General features: G+C 37.3%; 2 protein-coding genes across 3 annotated transcripts; both read right to left on the bottom strand.

Moving 5' to 3' along the window:
* Positions 1-239: 239 nt before the first annotated feature.
* On the bottom strand, positions 240-2,524 carry LOC112754294 (uncharacterized). 2 transcript variants are annotated; one of them, XM_025801892.2, is made up of 4 exons: positions 2,292-2,524; positions 1,580-1,687; positions 1,103-1,492; positions 240-404 (listed from the first exon to the last, which is right to left on the bottom strand). In XM_025801892.2, exons 1-4 carry the CDS (start codon positions 2,499-2,501, stop codon positions 363-365), a joined length of 750 nt encoding a protein of 249 aa, XP_025657677.1. In that variant the 5' UTR covers positions 2,502-2,524; the 3' UTR covers positions 240-362. The 2 variants fall into 2 exon arrangements, with proteins under 2 accessions (XP_025657677.1, XP_025657679.1); XM_025801894.3 differs by lacking the exon at positions 2,292-2,524 and adding an exon at positions 1,778-2,185.
* A 3,551-nt stretch (positions 2,525-6,075) lies between these two features.
* LOC112757109 (uncharacterized) lies at positions 6,076-7,344 on the bottom strand. Its single transcript, XM_025805713.1, has 2 exons — positions 6,713-7,344; positions 6,076-6,646 (listed from the first exon to the last, which is right to left on the bottom strand). Exons 1-2 carry the CDS (start codon positions 7,342-7,344, stop codon positions 6,076-6,078), a joined length of 1,203 nt encoding a protein of 400 aa, XP_025661498.1.
* Between the last annotated feature and the right edge of the window lie 13,336 nt (positions 7,345-20,680).

Here is a 20,680-nt window from a genome sequence, read left to right as displayed (position 1 = left end):
TTTTATTTAAACTCTAATATTTGAGAATATAATTAAATATATAATCCTGTATTTTTAATTAAACTAGTTAATTATTTAAAAAATAAAAATGAATACATATATAATAATACCATACAATAATCTTTAAATAATAAAAATTATATTGAAACAAAATATAATTATACAATGAACCAAAAATATTGGGATGATCATAATTTTGAGTATTCATACATCTCAAACTAGAATAAGTATAGTCATATAATGCACTTAGAGTTTACTGCTAATAAACTAGGAAAAACCAAAATATTATATCATATAAATGTATCTTAGCTTCTAATAAAAGATATCATCATCAACCATACATCTTTCAATTTCCATCTTTGTCAATAAACCATTATGATCAGCATCTCAATCTTCACTCGCATCTTCAGAATTATCCTGCATAATTATATAGAAAAATAATTATAATTTGAAAAAGTACAAGAAAAAAGTAATTAACATATTAATAACATATACAATATCCGAGCGGCATAGGATAATTGAAACTACTCTTCTTTTCATTTCACCAAAAACATAAAATAAGAAACAAAACCATACTATGTTTGAATAAATAATTAAATAAACCAAAGTCTTTTGTTTTAAAATAACAATCATATTCAGGGAATACTATAAATCACCATAAAGGACATAACTAAAAAACGGAGTAACACGACTTCATACTAAATGGGAACTAAAATCAGAAACTCAAGTGCATTGTACAAGTGACAAGCAGTGCATAATAACATTTTTCTTCCTTTTTTATTTTTACATTATAAGAAGCTCAAACTTTACATGAAATTACATAATGAAAAAATAAAACCAGAAAAATCAGAAAAACCAGAAAAATTACAACTTCCACCTTGATAACAATAATAATAAAATTACATAATGAAAAAATAAAACCAAAAAGCCCAAATCACAGCTTTCATCTTCTTCAATTTCAGTTCAAATTAAAAAGATTTGGCATCCTCCTAAGTTCTAACAAATAAAAATTTTAAACTTAACAGTAGATATTCAGAATCCTAATTAACAATTAACAATATAGAAACAAATATTAGGGAATAAAAAAAAAAACTAGTCATACCATATTTATGTTTGGAATATGTGTTGATCCATGAGCGCTATTTGCATCAATTGGAGAGTGTTGGGCATCTTGTAACAAAGCTTCAATTTCTTCTGGCCTCATTCCAGATTCAGATCGCTGAACTAGTAACTTAATCATGTTTCGCAATCCATGAAGGTCAGCCTCTTGGTGCTGCTGTTTGGCCTTCATGTCTCCAAGTTCAGCCTTCAAAGATGTGACTTCCTCTTGGTGTTGTTGCTTGAGTTCAGAAATTTCTGCATGCTTTTTTAAGTCACTTCGTGTAACAGATCTTCCATAGCACCTAACCTGACCTGGTTGTTCTTTTCCAAATAAAGACTCAAAAGCTTCCTCATCTGTTTCACCAGCAGCTTGGCGGTTTTGGAATTCATCCTAATTAAAAGAAACATTTGAAATAGAATTAATTACCGTATCCTAAATTTGACTTATAATCATTAGTAATTCAATGAACTCTCATACAATTGCATCTTGTGTTTCCTGATCAATTTCCTTCCTTTTCCGACTTGTTCGAGTAGCAAGGAACATTTCAAACCTTTTTGGTTCCTCATTTGTTTCCTTTGTCGCGCGCTACAAAATAAAGCCTTAAATAAGTAAGTCTATAACAACATAACCAAAATTAACTAAACAAATCCTAGCACAAATATTAAATAAGTATACCAGAGCCACTCGTACTCTTCCGAAATTGATTGGCCCCATGCGATGTGGAAACTTTTGCTGTTCTTTATGTTTCTTGTTTTTTTCACTTATAGACTATAATTGAATAAAAAGTTAGTATATAGAAACAGAGAAAAATATAATTAAATTTTGCTTCAGCAAACAAAACTACAGCAACCAGAATAGCAGCAGATATAATTGCACAAAATAGAATTGCAGAAAATAAAATTGCACAAAATAGAACTATAGAAAATAGAATTGCAGCAACTTAAAATTACAGCAAACAAAGTAGCCAAAAATAGAATTGTAAATACACAAATTCAGAAGTTCAGAATGGAACTGGCAGCAATATATTCGAAGAAAATTCAATTCAGTTCAAGAACCTACATCAGAATGGATATGTGTTTGTACAGCATGAGAGAGGACAGATTCCAACATTATCGATTGAATTTTCATTAATTTGCTTATGTCTTAACAAACAGTAATATATTTGCAATTAAAGTACCAACTATTTTACCTGGATTGTAGGATGACTCCAATAATAGATCAATTTTATGAATTGACTTTCTGGAACTTGTGTCGGTCGATTTTTCACCATATCTTCGATGGTATCAAAGGGAACAAAGTGCTTCTGCTTAATCTTTCCCTTGAACCGCTTCCAAGCATCCCGAATTGCTTGGATCACCCACTTTTCTCCACTATCTGGGAGGATAAACTTGGTCTGCATGATATCAACAGTGTTATACGCACCTTCCTATATTTAGAATAATCGAGATTTAATAATAATAGAAGAGTCTTACATTAACATAGTTCCACATGAATTTCTTAGCTTTAGGAGTTACAGCATGCCAGCTAGTGTATAAAAGACTCACAAATCTTTTATTCTACCAATTGTGCCTACGAAACTAGTTAAATTAGACACACTTTGATCGGTTGGTCCTACTGGCTGTCCAATATCAAAAATAACTTCTTCCCGCTGATCCATAGTTCTTGCATAAATCTCTTTGCAAGTTGTTTTTCCCCGGGTTTTCTTCTTCTTTGGCTCTCCTAGTTTCATGCATTAGGGGAAAATCAGGGAGTAATTAGTGATGCCAATTGAAAAATTAAGCATTATGATTTACAAAAAATATAAAAAATGATAGAAATATATTACCTTCGTCATCATCAATGTCCTCCATCACATGTGAATAATAATTTTCATCAAGTGGAAAGCTATCTCCCACATCATCACTTAGTTCAGAGCTTAGTCCGTCAATTTCTACATCTATCCCATTTTCTTTTAAAAATTCATCAATAGTTGTAGCCCTTACCCTTGGCTTGCTCTTTTCCTTTCTTGATCCCTCTTGCTCCAACATTAAATCTTCAGCTTGTGAGGTAGTGTTTGAACTCGGCAAAGTAGTGTCATGTTGCCTTTTTTGAGTTCTACCATGTGTGACTTGAATAATCTGCTGCTGCCTTTGATTGATTGTGGGCTGAGTAGAATTTGCACAACTCCGATCTTGGCTTACACTTGTTGGCACGCTATTATTCATATGATGAATTGCATCGAGCTTCCTTTTAAGTTCATTTGCACCCACCTTTGTAAGCTTAGAATTGTTCAAGCCTTGTGTTGACGGTTGATGTTGTACTTCATGCTTCTTCTTCTCAGCCATAGCCACAATCAAGTGATTCTTTCTTTTTTTATTTTCTGACTGTTGCGCAAGAATGCTTGGCTGTACTTCCAAGGTTTCAGACGTGAAATTCATCCTTCTGTTGATTGTGTTGAGTGTGCTTTGTAAATGAGTAAAATCCAGCTTCTTTGACGTACAATTCTTCACTCCTTTGGTTGCACTCAACTCTTTTTGACTTTCGACTATATCCAACCTTGGCATAGTTTCCTCCTTGTCATTACGTGCTGCACCTTGCATCACATATTGCTTGCGTTCATCTACAATCTTTTGTCTCTTGGCTTCAAATTGTCGAAGCAAATTCTTACTTGATGTTGCTTTAAGATCAATAAATTCTTTATTCCTACACAAATAAATTAGTTAACTCGAGTTAATATAAGCAATAAAGTGACATATCCTATAAGAAACGCTAACAAAATGAGAAATTAAAACAAAAATATGACTTACAAATAAAAAGGTGCAGAAAACTTAGTTATACATATGTACATATTAAGCAATAAATTGCTTAGGCTGAGCCATCAGAATCAGAATCTCCAATGAAATCTGCCTCATATTTTTGGACAGAAGTCACTTGGGTAACCGTTTCAATAACTGTAGGTCATAGATCATTCCTCCCCAGAATAATTTCACCATCATCAGCTGGTATGGCAGGACTTGTTATATGCTCGTGTTGTTCACTATAGAAGGTTTGACGGGCCTCAGACTCAGATTCGTCATTTGTTTTGAATAAGTCTCTTGGGAGAGTTTCCATAACATAATGTTTGTTATGTTCGTATGGATCTTGCACATAAAAACACTGATGTGCTTGAGATGCTAGTATGAAAGGTTCATTCTGGTAGCATTTCTTATTGAAGTGAACAAATGTAAGACCATACTTGTCTCTCCTAGAATCATACCACTCACACCGAAACAATACAATCTTAAAACGCCCAAAATAATCTAACTCTACTATCTCAAATAACCTGCCATAATAAGCTACAGTGTCTTGAATTGGACTTTTATCTTTAGCACTTGCAAAGCTTGAAGTTAAAGCAATTAATGTGACACCACTATTTTGTGTTTTTCTCCTTGCCTCACGCTCCACAGTGTGAAACCTATATCCATTAATTATATATCCAGAAAATCTTCTTGCAATAGAGCTCGGACCTCGAGATAATTCTTTTAGCCAAACAGGCACATCTGGATCCCTCGCCCGAGTTTCAAACCACTGCGAGAAGGTTTTACTGTGAACTTTTGCTTTTCTCCATTTTGTTCCTCGCTGATTATTAACCTCATCCTCATGCTCTCTGTAGTTAATAATAGTTATGTTTGATCGGAAAAAATCTAAATGCACTTGATTTAGTGAATAAACATAAGTTATATTAAGTTACCTAACATAATCTGCGACTTCTTCACAATTGTATAATACATACACATGGGCTTGAGCAGCTGATATGTCATCGAGATTAATTGGTTCTCCATTTCCCACGCCTAACGAACGACCTTTGTTAGAAAACAACTTTGAAGGCAAAACTTCATCGTCATTAGAATCATCATCATTCCGAGGTCGCTTATTAAGTCTTGTTTGCACACCTCCATGCAAGTATCTTGAGCAGAAAGTTAAGCACTCTTCAGCCAGATATGCCTCTGCAATAGAACCTTCGGGGCGACTTTTGTTGCGTACATACGACTTTAATGTACACATGTACCTTTCTGGAGGATACATCCAACGAAACTGTACCGGACCACCCAATCTCACCTCATTTGCTAAATGAATGGGAAGATGAACCATTATGTCAAAAAAACTAGGGGGAAAGATCCTCTCAAGGTGGCATAATGTTTCCACAATCTCTAACTCCAGTCGATCTATCTCTTCCAGTGTGATTAACTTTTTGCATAAGCGACGAAAAAAGGAACTTAGTCGAATCAACGGAATGGCCACGTGATCAGGAAGGATGCTTTTAATCGGTATTGGTAGTAAGTAGTGTAACAAAAAATGAGCATCGTGGGTCTTATACCCAGAAATTTTTCTTTCTCCTAGATGTACACACCGTGATATATTCGAAGCACTACCATCAGGTAGTTTTGTTGTCTTCAAACACCACAAAAAATTGACTTCTCTGCAGCAGTCATAGAAAAGCATGCCTTTGCCAACTTTGTTCTCTTGCCATTATTCACCTCCTTTGGTTGAAGATTTTTCCAGATCCCCAAATCTTTTAAGTCATATCGAGCATTCAGATGATCCTTTGTCTTGCGTGGGATATCCAAAAGGGTTCCAATTATACTGTCAAATATGTTCTTCTCTATGTGCATGACATCTAAGTTGTGACGCAGTGGGTTCTTGTGCCAGTAAGGCAATTCAAAGAAAATTGATCTTTTTTTCCAATTCCATAAGAAACTATTTGATGTACTTTGCTTCTTCCCGAAAATATTCTCAACATTTTGTAGCATCTCAAAAATTTTCGTTCCTTCTATAACAGGTGGAGGGGGTCTTAATTCTTGCTTCCCATTAAAAGACCTTGTATTGGTTCTCCATGGATGATCCATGGGTAAAAAGACACGATGGTCCATATAAACTGTCTTCCGACTATGTTTTAGTTGTAGAGAAGAGGTATTTTTGTTGCAACAAGGGCAAGCCAATCTTCCCTTTGTACTCTACCCAGACAATATAGCATACGCAGGAAAATCATTGATTGTCCACAAAAGAGCTGCTCGCATTTGAAAGGTCTCATTCTTTGATGCATCATAAGTTTCCACCCCTATTTCCCACAACAACTTCAAGTCTTCTATCAATGGTTGTAGATACACGTCAATATCTTTGCCAGGTGATTGTGGCCCAGGAATAAGCAAAGAAAGCATACAATATTCAGGTTTCATGCACATCCACGGGGGCAAGTTGTATACCATCAACATTACGGGCCACGTGCTCCACGAAATATTCATGCTACGAAATGGGTTGAACCCATCACTTGACAAGCCTAGTCTAATATTGCGTGATTCTTTTGCAAAATCTTCATTCATTTCATCAAAGTTCTTCCATGCCAGGCCATCAGCAGGATGCTTTAACGTCTCATCTTTAACGCGCTCCTCATCATGCCACCTCAGACTAACTGCCGTTTTTGAGCACATAAATAATCTCTGAAGTCTTGGAATTATAGGAAAGTATCTCAGCGTCTTTGCAGGAATAGGACGACCTTTCTTGTGAGGTTGGTTCTCGCTATTATCACTAGAATTTTCAGTATATCGAGATGTTCCACACACACGACATTGTGTTTCATCCTTTAGTTCTTACCTATACAGGAGGCAATCATTAGGACAAGCATCGATTTTTTTATAATCCAGACCTAAATCTCTTATCATAGCCTTCGTCTTATGGAAAGATGGAGGTATGTTAATTTCAGGCATTGCCTCTTTCAATAGCTTAAGAAGGGAAGTGAAGGAGGCATTGCTCCAACCGTGCAAACACTTTAACAAGTACAGGCGGATGGTAAAAGATAATGTAAAAAATTTCTTGCAGCCCGGGTATAACTCTTGACTTGCCCCATCTATTAAATTATAAAACTTTTTAGCCTCTTCATTTGGACCTACAGTAACACCCTCAGCATGATCTCCAAATGCATCATTAAGCAGTCCTTCGATGTCATCGCGTGCACCTTCATCATCCGTGTCATCATCAACCACCATCGGGATTGTCCATTCCCCGTGATTAATCCATGTTCTATATCCCTTAACAAATCTGTCGGCTACTAAATGGTCAAATACCACATCTCTTCTATACCACTCAATGTTACAACACCTCTTACAAGGACATTGAATTTGTTGTCCGTCCGGTTCTCCCTCAGAGTATGCAAACTCTAAGAAACTAATAACACCATTGATATACTCTTTGCTATACCTCGGTAGATCCATCCAATCCTTCGGCATATCACAAAACCTAATCGATAATTATTAAATTTTTTTACAGGAAAATTTATAAGGGGTCGCAAAGTGAAGATAACAAGAGTAGAGGAGGAAGGGTGTTATGAAATATAAGGGGCATGGGCTATGAAACGGACTTTCATAGCTTTGTAGTTAGGTTAGGAAATAGTTCCTAGTCTTAGAAGTAATTCTCTAAATATTTTACTAGAAACTCGCTGAAGCAAAACAAATTAAGGAAAACAAAGAATTTATAGTACATAAATAATAAGTTAAATTGTAAATTCATAACTAATAAAGCAATCAAGGTGGAGCTACACATGAATTAATAGCATAATAATAAAGTGAAAAGAAAAAGTATGCATTGTACCTTGCCATGACACGATCAACGTTTTGACAAAATCCACTTGGGAGCTTTAACCAAAAACTTTAATCTGTTTGTTACCAAGTAAAATTCTAAGAGATTAGACTATAATCATATTTAGTCTAGATTTATTTTCATAAATTCTAAACTAATATAATTAAAATAAAAGGAAAAAAATAAAAAATCTCAATTCAGGTCAGTAACTTATTTGGAAAATAAAAGCAATCTGATAACTGCCCAAAATTCAATTCTAAAGCATGAGTAACTGAGTAACTGAAAATAAAAGGAAGAAATCTTGATAATATTTTTAATGATGTGAAATTTTATCTAATTATAAAGAATTACTCATTTTTATTTTGTTAGCTAAATGTTGGTTAGATTTTAATAAAAATACTGATTTTCTAAATTTTCTCTAAAAATAAAATAGTTAAAATTTATTAAATATTATATATTTACTTTTTATAATAAATTATGCATAATATAATAGGCATAGTAGTATTCACTTTATTTTATAAATCATAATTGAATGAAACATATTCAAAATAATATCGATCATGATATAATTTAGTTACAACTGAATTAAAATGGACGAATCAATAATCATAACAAAATAAGAACTTCACTTATATTGGCTTCAGCAATAAAAAATATTTATCCACACCTTGTGTTTTCAATAATCCATTGAGGTGAATAGTTCAACCGTTGAAGGAGGAACGAAATTAAATTCAGTCAAACGAATTATATTCAAGGGAGTTTAATCACGCAGAAAATTACCATCTACAAATCTAATATGTATTTTAAAATTTTTTAAATAAAATACAAAAGGAATTGCAGCAAAAGGAAGCAAATCCAAATGATAGAATGAGCACCCAAAAAAGAAAAGGATAGAATAGAATGGGCCATTACTAGTTGCAGACAACCCATCAGACATAGATTTCCGTAGTTGCATGGGCCATTTCTTCATCTCAGATCCACCAACTGAATAAATCGCTTTCTGCCACTCTGAAAAAATAACAAAATAACAATGCATAAATAAAGCTAGTCATATGAAGAAGTGAACAAGTCCAATCAGCAATATTTAGCATCAATTGACCACTCTATCTCATATAGTCTCATATAGTTGGAATAATGACTACAATTTTCAATTTATGATTGTATGCAAATGTATGCTTGCTGTTGGATGTAAAATCATTCATGTTTCTATACCAACAGCTTAACCATTTAAGAGAGAAGATATATGACAGCATATGTCCAAATGGTTTATAATTTATTAAATGTTGCCCCAAGCTCCTTAATAAATTTCGAAATCTAAGAAAATAAAGAGGTGGATGGTCCTATGCATTGTTCACACTTCAAGTCCAATGGCTTCTTGCGTGAGGGTGTTGATATAAAATCACTCACATTCCACTACCTGACAGCTTAAACCTCTTGATGTGGTTCATAATATTAACAACACATGCTTGTCACATACAGCCACAAATTATGGTAAAAAATTTTATTCATAGCAAGACCTATGGCCTTTCAATTCCCCAATAATCAATTATAAAGTAATATTAAAGAATACAAAATGCTAGGCTGTTCGTTGTGTCCATTTAGAAAACACACAAGCTAATTTTAGAAGTCAAGTACATCCATGTATCTTTATAATTGCTTCAAGAAACCTTGTACTCTTTTGATATTGGCTCATAAGGCCTAAAATCTATATATGCACTACCAAAAATGGCAGACGAAGAGATAAGAATTTTACCTAACTAAAATCAGAACTCTCTCAAATTTTAGAACAATTCAGTGGCCATAGAACTAGCTAAATTAAAAGAGATGTCCTAAATGGTGAAGATAAAGGAGAAAACAAGGAGAGTACATTTGATCTTGAGAAACACATTGATGCATATCTACTAGTCAAGTAGCTGATTTTCAGTCTATTTTCAATTTCAGTTTATCGATTGTATCTTTAGTGTTTTTACTACAGAATGCATTATTATCTTAATCTCTTTGCTTGTTAGAATCTTCTTCCCTATCTGTACAGCCGGCACATTTCAGTTCTTACTGTTGTTGGTTATTTAACCTTATTTATGAAGAATATAATGTTTTAAAGAACTGTTTTCTTTATGAGCATTTATCAAAAAATCTTATATCACACCAAGGCACGAAAGCTTTAAAGGAATGCTTGTTTCTGTTTTTACTAAGCTTCTAGTTTAGGTTTCAGGAACATTACCTGAGATGGATGAAACATTTTTCAAAATAATTGTTCTTGTGATTGCTTCGTCTTGCTAACCCCACCTTAGCTTTATTCTTGTTCTTGTTCTTGTGATTACTTCCTACAATCTTAGCTCTTAATGATGGTCCTCTCCTGTCATCAGTTTCTGAACATTTGGTAACAAGAGTCCAAGAGTATCAATCATCATAGAAGTTATAATAAAATTCTTAAAAGGAGAAATGAGGGTACGAGAGTTCACTCACGCCGCAAATGGTCACCAAACCCCCAAATTGAAAACCCTAAAGTCGGAATCATAACCCTCTGAAATTTTAGAACAAAATGGGCGTGAGTAGATACCTTCTCCACCACGATGGTGAGCGACGGGATCAGAGGATGATGCTGACAACCGATGTGAGCACACCGCGAAGACGACTGATGGTGAGCGACGGGATCAGAGGAGCGGTGAGCGACGGCAACAGAGGAGCGGTGAGCGACGGGATCAGAGGAGCGGTGAGTGTGGAAGAGGAGTGCCAACACCGATGGTTCACGAGTGCATGGTGCGACGGCAGAACTGAGGAGTGTTGGTGGTGACTGGTGATGAGGACTGAGGAGTTGGGGTTCTCGAGTGAAATAATTCTGAAGTTACTTTTGTGTTGGTGAAAGTGAAAAAAAAATTAGTAAGTGTTGAGGGATTTAGTAGTCTTACATGGATTAGGCAGCATTTTAGAATCGCACCCAAAACATAATAAATGGGTTACTTTTTAGAAGCGTTTCCTTTGGTGTAAAAAGTGTCTCCATAGCTATTCAGATATGGCTACACTTTATAAGTGATGTTTAAAATATCTAAGGAGACACTTTTGGAGTGATGCCTCAATAGTGTTTCCTATTATCTTATAAAAGGGCACCCTGCAAAAAAGCGTAGCCTATTCTAGGAATAGGCTACGCTTTTCAAATGTAGCTTAAAAAAAGTGTGGCTGAATGGGTGTTTTTCTTGTAGTGTGAATATCTTAGAAGCGGAATAAGTTGAATTGAATAGAAAACAGTAGTACTTTGCATTAATCTTTGAGGAACAGCAGAGCTCCACACCTTAATCTATAGAGTGTAGAAACTCTACCATTAAAAATACATAAGTGAAAGGTCCAGGCATGGCCGAATGGCCAGCCCCCATGATCTAAGAACCAGGCGTCCAAAGATGTCTAATACAATAGTAAAAAGTCCTATTTATAATAAACTAGCTACTAGGGTTTACAGAAGTAAGTAATTGATGCATAAATCCACTTCCGGGGCCCACTTGGTGTGTGCTTGGGCTGAGTTTGAATGTTACACGTGCAGAGGCTCTTTCTGGAGTTGAACGCCAGGTTGTAACGTATTTCTGGCGTTCAACTCTGGTTTGTGACGTGTTTCTGGCGTTTAACTCCAGACAGCAGCGTAGAACTGGCGTTCAACGCCCTTTTACGTCGTCTAAACTCGTTCAAAGTATAGACTATTATATATTGCTGGAAAGCCCGGGATGTCTACTTTCCAACGCAATTGGAAGCGCGCCATTTTGAGTTCTGTAGCTCCAGAAAATCCACTTTGAGTGCAGGGAGGTCAGGATCCAACAGCATCAGCAGTCCTTCTTCAACCTCTGAATCTGATTTTTGCTCAAGTCCCTCAATTTCAGCCAGAAAATACCTGAAATCACAGAAAAACACACAAACTCATATTAAAGTCCAGAAATGTGAATTTAACATAAAAACTAATGAAAACATCCCTAAAAGTAACTAGATTCTACTAAAAACATACTAAAAATAATGCCAAAAAGCGTATAAATTATCCGCTCATCAAGATCCAAGTATGAATAGCTTTTTTTCCAAGATAACTACCCAATTGGATGAAGATTGAAAGCTTTCTAGTAAAATCAAGAGAAAAGATAGAAGAAGAGTAATGAAAATTAGTAATGATCCATCAAATTACAACAGAGCTTCCTAACCCAATGAAAGGGGTTTAGTTGTTCATGGCTCTTGAAATGGAAAACAAAGATGGAGAATACATCATGAAAACTAGAACTAGAAGTGCAGAGAAAGTAAATTATACAGAGAGTAGTTCTCAATTTCCCATCCCCCAAAAACTGCTTTCTAATTCAAAACTACCCCTATATATACTACTCTTCTGATCTTCTAGTTGGTTTTTCAAGTCTTGGATATGGGCCTTTGGATCTTGAGTTTGAAGCAGTTATACTTCTTCAGTGGGCTTAGCTTTACTTGCAGAGAGAAAGTGTGAAGTAGGCAGGGTGTTTAGCTCAGGACGTTAGTGGCGTTAACGTTAAGTGAGAGTGTGGGTTCGAGAACGTTAGTGGCAATCACCTTTTTTACTAACGTTCCTCACCCAGGGATGATCTACGTTAACTTCAATGTTAATGGCACCAACGTGACCACTAACGTTGCCTCTTGGTCCTTCGCACACGTTATTGGGGCTCACCTTTTCCAATAACGTTGAGAGTCCTCCCTCCGCCTACGTTAGAGTTCACGTTAACTTAGTTAACGTGGCTCTTAACGTAGGCTTGCCAATTCATCGAGAACATTAGTGACACTTACCTTTGTCAATAACGTTCCAAGGTGCTCCTACTTCCCACGTTAGAGTCCACGTTAACTAAGTTAACGTGGCTTCTAACGTGGTAATGATAGCCATCTCCAACGTTAGTGACAAAGGTGAGTGTCACTAACGTTGGCTCATCATCCTATCCTCAACGTTAACTTCCACGTTAACTAAGTTAACGTGGGAGTTAACGTGGCTCATAGTGGCTCATTGTGGCTCATTCCAACGTTAGTGACAAAGGTAAGTGTCACTAACGTTGGCGATCACTTGCTTTCTCCACGTTAGCTTCCATGTTAACTAAGTTAACGTGGCAACTAACGTGGCTCATTGTAGCTTGGCCAACGTTAGTGAAAAAGGTGAGTGTCACTAACGTTGGCTTCTCTTTTGCTTCCCAACGTTAGAGTCTACATTAACTGAGTTAACGTGACTCTTAACGTGGCCACTTATGAACTTGGTCCAACGTTAGTGACAAAGGTGAGTGTCACTAACGTTGGCCTTATTTCTTTCTTCCATGTTAGAGTCCACGTTAACTTAGTTAACGTGACTCTTAACGTGGGCTATGATGGCTTCGAGGACGTTATTGGCGATTACTTTTGTCATTAACGTTGCAAGCTAGCTCCCATTCCACGTTAGTGGTCACGTTAGTTAGACTAACGTGGCTGCCAACGTGGCTCTTTCTTGCTTCCTTTGTCCTGAAATCAAGCAATACAGTGCATCAAAGTTCTAATCCACATCATGAGACATGTATTATCCAATTTGTCATCTAATTCATGCAAAATTCTCATGAAATCATGTAAAGTGCTCAATGTATGCTTAACTCAAGATGTAAGTGAAATTCTACCCAAAACTTGCTTATTTCCTAAGAAAATGCATGAAACTACCCTAAAACACTAAAGAAAAGGTCAGTGAAATTGGCCAAAATGCCCTGGCATCAACGATGCATTCACTGCCTGATCTGAGCTTAGCCACATTTGATCCTGAAATTGAAAGAACTCTTTCACGTATTAGGCAAGCTCGGCATCAGTTAGCCTCTGAGAGTGGTGAAGTGGTTCTTGCCAATTCACCAGTCTTATCTGAGAGCGAATCTGAACCGCCATTTGAAGAAGAAACAAGCTCATCTACCACTGATTCAGTTGATTTACATGCAGGTAACATGGCAACACCCAGGAGGATTACTCTCCAGGAGGCAGGAGCCCCAGACTTTACTCTGCAACCGTATCAAGTGCATCACCCAAATCTGCCTGCAGATTTTGAACTGAAGTCTGCGCTAATCAACTTGATACCCAAGTTTCATGGCTTACCCGCTCAGGAGCCTATAAAGCACCTCAGGGATTTTCAGACAGCCTATTCTACTGTTCGGCATCATGGTGCAGATGAAACTTCTATTCTACTAATCGCTTTCCAGTTTTCTCTTGAAGGAAAGGCGAGGGAGTGGTATTACTCCCAACTTGAAACAACTGTTACCAACTGGGACACACTCAGGAGATAATTCTTGGAAAAATACTTTCCAGCTGAAGTTACAGACAGACTAAGGAAGGAGATTTCCTGCATCATCCAAGGTGAATCAAAAACCCTTTATGAGTACTGGGAGAGCTTCAAGAGTCTGCTGGATGCATGCCCCCACCACATGATTGATAAGTTGGTATTGATCAGCTACTTCACACAAGGAATGAAGCCTCAGGATAAGACCACGTTGGATGGTGCTAGTAATGGGTCTCTGAAAAAGTACAAGACACATGATGAGGCATGGAAACTGATTAGTGACATAGCTGAGTCCACTAGAAATCACAGGCACAAGAACAGCCACTTAAAGACTGTTGTAGAGGTTTCTTTTAGCATTGAGACTACTGCTCTCACACTGAGTATATGTGAGATGACCAACCTACTGAAGCAGATAAATCTGAATCAGCAACAATCTCAACCTCCTTCACCACAACATAGCCAACAACTGGTTCTTCAGAGAGTATGCAGAATGATTATAGTCACTACACTGATGAATGTCCACAGCTCCAACATGAGGACAACACCTTGGCAGCCACTCACAATTTCTGTGACCGCCCAAATCAAGGATATCATCAATAAGGCGACAACTATAACCAGAGTGGGAACTATAACCAAGGTTGGCAAGACCACTCCAACCAGGGGTGGAGAGATAATTCTAACTAGAACTGGAGGGACAACCATAATAGAGGAGGCAGAGACAACCAGGGAAATCAGTAGTGGAATAATAATAATAATCAGAATAACCGGTATCAGCAAAACCAGAACCAGCCTTACAGAGCACCTCATCTAAGGCAATCTCAAGGATCTCAGCACAACCAATAGCAGGCCCCTCAGATCACCTATCCCCCTTTTTCTTCTCATGATGAACTACTTCAGTCTATTGAGCAAAGGCAAAAGGCCATGGAGAGCTCGCTTAGCTCCACCTTAAACGGTCTGACCTCTGCTGTACAAGCTCTTGCCTCACAGATTGGATCAATAAATAACTCCAATAACCAGCCTTCAAACTCCAGTGAAATTCCTTCTCAACCATTACCCAACCCCAAAGGTGGCATCAATGCCATCACTTTGAGATCCAGAACTACACTGCAAGAGAGGAAGTTAAAGAAGAAGATGAAGTGCAAGACTTGGTTGAAGAAGAAGTAGCTCACCACAAGAATGGAGCACCAAGGAACGCAGAAGCTGCAAGAGACACAGAAGCTGTAGGAGATGCCATCCATATCCCATTTCCACAACTTGCAAAGAAGTCCATAAAGCAGATGGAACTTGATCCCAAAATGGTAGAAATCTTCAAAAAGGTTGAGGTAACTGTTCCTCTTTTTGATGTTATTCAGCAAGTACCTAAATATGCAAAATTCCTAAAAGATTTGTGCATACATAAGGACAAGATTAATGAATTAGAAACTATTCCTTTAGGTAGTTCCATATCTACTTTAATGGGGGGCATACCTGAAAATTGTAGTGACCCAGGTCCATGCATGGTTAACTGTACAATTAGGGGTGTAATATTTTCTGACTGCATGTGCGATTTAGGAGCATGCATGAGTATTATTCCTTTGTCTATATATGATGCTTTGAGGCTCCTGATGAGCGGATAATTTATACGCGTTTTGGCATTGTTTTTAGTATATTTTTAGTATATTTTAGTTAGTTTTTATTATGTTTTTATTAGTTTTAAATAAAAATCACTTTTCTGGACTTTACTATGAGTTTGTGTGTTTTTCTATGATTTCAGGTATTTTCTGGCTGAAATTAAGGGACCTGAGCAAAAATCTGATTCAGAGGCTGAAAAAGGACTGCAGATGCTATTGGATTCTGACCTCCCTGCACTCAAAGTGGATTTTCTGGAGCTACAGAATCCCAATTGGCGCGCTTTCAATTGCGTTGGAAAGTAGACATCCTGGGCTTTCCAGAAATATATAATAGTCCATACTTTGCCCAAGATTTGATGGCCCAAACAGGCGTTCCAAGTCAGCTCAAGAATTCTGGCGTTTAACTCCAAAACTGGCACAAAAGCTGGAGTTAAACGCCCAAACTGGCACAAAAGCTGGCGTTTAACTCCAAGAAAAGTCTCTACACATGGAAGCTTCAATGCTCAGCCCAAGCACACACCAAGTGGGCCCGGAAGAAGATTTCTGCATTAATTACTGATGAGCGGATATTTTATACGCTTTTTGGGGATAATTTCATATAGTTTAGAGTATGTTTTAGTTAGTTTTTAGTCTATTTCTAGTAGTTTTTAGGAAAAATTCATATTTCTGGACTTTACTATGAGTTGTGTGTTTTTCTGTAATTTCAGGTATTTTTCTGGCTGAAATTGAAGGAGCTGAGCAAAAATCTGATTCAGGCTGAAAAAGGACTGCTGATGCTGTTGGATTCTGACCTCCCTGCACTCAAAGTGAATTTTCTGGAGCTACAGAACTCGAAATGGCATGCTTCCAATTGCGTTGGAAAGTAGACATCCAGGGCTTTCCAGCAATATATAATAGTCTATACTTTGCAAAAGGATAGACGACGTAAACTGGCGTTCAACGCCAGTTCTCTGCCCAATTCTGGCGTCCAGCGCCAGAAAAGGATAAAAAACTGGAGTTGAACGCCCAAACTGGCATAAAAACTGGCGTTCAACTCCACAAATGGCCTCTGCACGCGAATTGCTTAAAGTCTCAGCCCCAGCACACACCAAGTGGGCCCCAGCACACCAAGTGGGCCCCAGAAGTGGATCTCTGCATCATCCATCATAGTCCACTCGTATTTTGTAACCCTAGGCTACTAGTTTAGTATTTAAACAACTTTTAGAGACTTATTTTGTATCTCATGACATTTTAGATCTAAACTTTGTATTCTCTGACGGCATGTGTCTCTAAACCCCATTGTTGGGGGTGAGGAGCTCTGCTGTGTCTCGATTAATTAATGCAAGTATTTCTGTTTTCCATTCAAACACGCTTGTTCCTATCTAAGATGTTCATTCGCGCTTAACTGTGATGGAGGTGATGATCTGTGACACTCATCACCTCCCTCAAATCATGAACGTGTGCCTGACAACCACCTCCGTTCTATATCCGATTGAATGAGTATCTCTTAGATTCCTTAATCAGAATCTCCGTGGTATAAGCTAGAACTGATGGCGGCATTCATGAGAATCCGGAAAGTCTAAACCTTGTCTGTGGTATTCCGAGTAGGATTCAAGGATTGAATGACTGTGACGAGCTTCAAACTCCTGAAGGCTGGGCGTTAGTGACAGACGCAAAAGGATAGTAAATCCTATTCCAACCAGATCGAGAACCAACCGGTGATTAGCCGTGCTTTGACAGAGCACGTGAGCGTAGTTTTCACTGGAAGGATGGAAGGTAGCCATTGACAACGGTGATCCACCAACACACAGCTTGCCATAGGGGGACGTGCGTGCGTGAACAAGAAGACAGAGGAAAGCAGAGATTCAGAAGACAAAGCATCTCCAAAACTCCAACATATTCTCCATTACTGCACCACAAGTAACTTTTAATTTATGCTCTACTGGTTACTCACAATTCAATTGATAAACATAATTGATTTCCTGACTAAGGTTTACAAGATAACCATAGATTGCTTCAAACCAATAATCTCCGTGGGATTTGACCCTTACTCACGTAAGGTATTACTTGGACGACCCAGTGCACTTGCTGGTCATGTGTGCGAAATTGTAAGAGAGTAATAATTTCGTGCACCAAGTTTTTGGCGCCGTTGCCGGGGATTGTTCATGTTTGAACAACTGACGGATTATTTTGTTGCTTAGATTAGGAAAAATTTTCTCTTTTTTTGGTTTAGAGTCTTTTATTATTTATCCCTTGTTAAAACACTTTAAATTTATAGCTCATTTAATTAGAACGTGGTGTTTATGTTCATGGTAATTGGCTATCATATTTTTCAAAACCTTTTTCAAAAATAATTTTTTTTATTAAATCCTGTGCCAAACTTTAAGTTTGGTGTTTTCAAAAACAATCTTTCTTAAAATTTCTTTTTAAGGTCCCATAACTCATTTGGCTAGAGCGTTAATCTGTGTTCTTGGTAATTGGGTTAGAATCTTTTATACTCTTTTCAAAACCTTCTTTTTCAAAAATATTTTTTCTATTAAATCTTGTGCCAAACTTTAAGTTTGGTGTTTTCTTGTTGATTTCCCTTTGATTTTCGAAAATTTTGGCTTGGTTTTCAAAAAAATTTTAAGTTTGGTGTTCTTCCTTCATGTTCTTGTGTTCTTGTGAGTCTTCAAAGTGTTCTTGAGTTTCCTTGTGTCTTGATCTTAAAATTTTTAAGTTTGGTGTTCCTTGGTGTTTTCCCTCCAAAATTTTCGAAAACAAGGAGCATTAGATCTAAAAATTTTAAATCTTGTACTATCTTATTGTTTTTCTCTCTCCTCACTAGATTAAAAAATATCTTTTCAAAATATCTCTTCTAACTTCCTAACTTCTTATCTTTTCAAAATTTGTTCCAACCAACTAACTAACTTTTTGTTTGTTTCTTAACTTTTTCAAAACTACCTAACTAACTCTCTCTCTCTAATTTTCGAAAATATCTCCCCTCTTTTTCAAAAATTTCCTTTTTTTTACTAACTATTTTTAATTTTTTTTACGAAAAAAAAAAATATATATATATATATTTTATTATTTCAAAATTCAAATCCTTTTTAGTTATTTTATTTTATTTAAGTATTTACTTCTTATAAAATAAAATAAATAAAAAGGTAAATCAGTCCAAGTTATATCCATATATCCATCATGGACATAAGTGGAGATGGACAGTCCAGGAGGACTTTGGGGTCATATTCTAACCCCTCTACTGCTTCATATGGGAGTAGCATCTGCATACCCTCCATTGGAGTTAGTAGTTTTGAGTTGAATCCTCAGCTCATTATCATGGTGCAGCAAAGTTGTTAGTATTCCGGTCTTCCACAGGAAGAACCTACAGAGTTTCTGGCACAATTTTTACAAATTGCTGACACAATACATGATAAGGAAATAGATCAGGATGTCTACAGACTATTACTGTTTCCATTTGCTGTAAAAGATCAAGCCAAGAGGTGGTTAAATAACCAACCCAAGGCCAGCATAAGAACATGGAAACAGCTGACAGAAAAATTCCTGAATCAATATTTCCCTCCAAAAAGGATGACACAGCTAAGGCTGGACATCCAAGGCTTTAAACAAGGAGATAATGAATCTCTTTATGATGCCTGGGAGAGATACAGAGAGATGCTACGAAAATGCCCCTCTGAAATGTTTTCAGAGTGGGTTCACTTAGACATCTTCTACTATGGGCTTGCAGAAGGAGCTCAGATGTCTTTAGATTACTCAGCTGGTGGATCTATCCATATGAGAAAGACAATCGAAGAGGCTCAAGAGCTCATTGATACAGTTGCCAGGAATCAGCATCTGTATCTAAGCAGCAACCCTTCCATGAATGAAGAGGTTAAAACAGTAACTGCTGAATTCAGTACTGTAAAACAAGCTGCTGAATTCAATCAGCAATTAGATTTTCTAACAAAGCAGCTAGCTGAATTCAAAGACAGGTTACAGGAGACAAGGATAGCTAATATACATATGGAAGAACAGTTTAAGCAAACAAAGCAGCAGTTATCAAAGCAAATAGCAGAAGAATGCCAAGCAGTACAATTAAGAAGTGGGAAAACATTAAATACCCCACCTCAAGGCATCAAAAATTCAAGAAATGAGCAACCCACCAAAGATTCCCCTGAGGACAGTAAGAGCCCAGGGAAAAATAATTATGGCACTAAAACGCCAGAAAATGGGTGGAAGGCTGGCGCTGAACGCCCAGACCATGCCCAAAACTGGCGTTCAGCGCCAGAAACAAGGCAGGATTGGCGTTCAACGCCAGAAATGGGCAAGAATCTAGCGTTGAATGCCCAACAGGGGCACATTTCTGGCGTTCAGGCGCCAGGAACAGACAGTGAGTTGGCGTCTAACGTCACTCCAGCTTCTGACTCTGGTACTCAATTGCCAGTGAGGGATCAGACACACACAAGTGCTGATAACAACCCCTCTAAAAAGGCTTCTTTAACCACTAAGGTTGAGGAATATAAAGCCAAGATACCTTATCCTCAAAAACTCCGGAAAGAGGAGCAGGATAAGCAATTTGCTCGCTTTGCAGATTATCTAAGGACTCTTGAAATAAAGATTCCATTTGCAGAGGCACTTGAGCAAATACCTTCTTATGCCAAGTTCATGAAAGAGATCTTGAGCCATAAAAAGGAGTGGAGAGAAACAGAAAGAGTTCTCCTCACTGAAGAATGCAGTGCAGTCATTCTGAAAAGCTTTCCTGAAAAGCTTAAAGACCCCGGGAGTTTTCTGATACCATGCACATTAGAAGGTGATTGCACCAAGACAGCTTTATGCGATCTTGGGGCAAGCATCAACCTGATACCTGCATCCACTATTAGGAAGCTTGGCTTAACTGAAGAAGTTAAACCAACCCGGATATGTCTCCAACTTGCTGATGGTTCCACTAAATACCCATCAGGCGTGATTGAGGACATGATTGTCAGAGTTGGGCCATTTGACTTTCCCACTGACTTTGTTGTGCTGGAAATGGAGGAGCACAAGAGTGCTACTCTCATTCTAGGAAGACCCTTCCTAGCAACTGGACGATCCCTCATTGACGTCCAGCAAGGGGAAATAACCCTGAGAGTCAACGATGACGAGTTCAAGTTGAACGCT

This window comes from Arachis hypogaea, chromosome 16 (assembly GCF_003086295.3).
Source record: "Arachis hypogaea cultivar Tifrunner chromosome 16, arahy.Tifrunner.gnm2.J5K5, whole genome shotgun sequence".
Classification (NCBI taxonomy): Eukaryota; Viridiplantae; Streptophyta; class Magnoliopsida; order Fabales; family Fabaceae; genus Arachis; species Arachis hypogaea.
Note: the sequence above shows the minus strand (reverse complement) of the source record. Positions and strands in the feature narration are given on the sequence as shown.

What these genes read in the sequence shown, in the direction of transcription:
- LOC112754294 (XM_025801892.2), bottom strand. Translation starts at nt 2,501, where the DNA reads ATGCAGACCAAGTTTATCCTCCCAGATAGTGGAGAAAAGTGGGTGATC. An exon ending in GGAGTCATCCTACAATCCAG is followed by an intron (nt 1,688 to 2,291) that starts GTAAAATAGTTG and finishes TTTATTTTGTAG; the next exon opens with CGCGCGACAAAGGAAACAAA. An exon ending in AGGAAACACAAGATGCAATT is followed by an intron (nt 1,493 to 1,579) that starts GTATGAGAGTTC and finishes TCTTTTAATTAG; the next exon opens with GATGAATTCCAAAACCGCCA.
- LOC112757109 (XM_025805713.1), bottom strand. Translation starts at nt 7,344, where the DNA reads ATGCCGAAGGATTGGATGGATCTACCGAGGTATAGCAAAGAGTATATC. An exon ending in AATGATTGCCTCCTGTATAG is followed by an intron (nt 6,647 to 6,712) that starts GTAAGAACTAAA and finishes TGAAAATTCTAG; the next exon opens with TGATAATAGCGAGAACCAAC.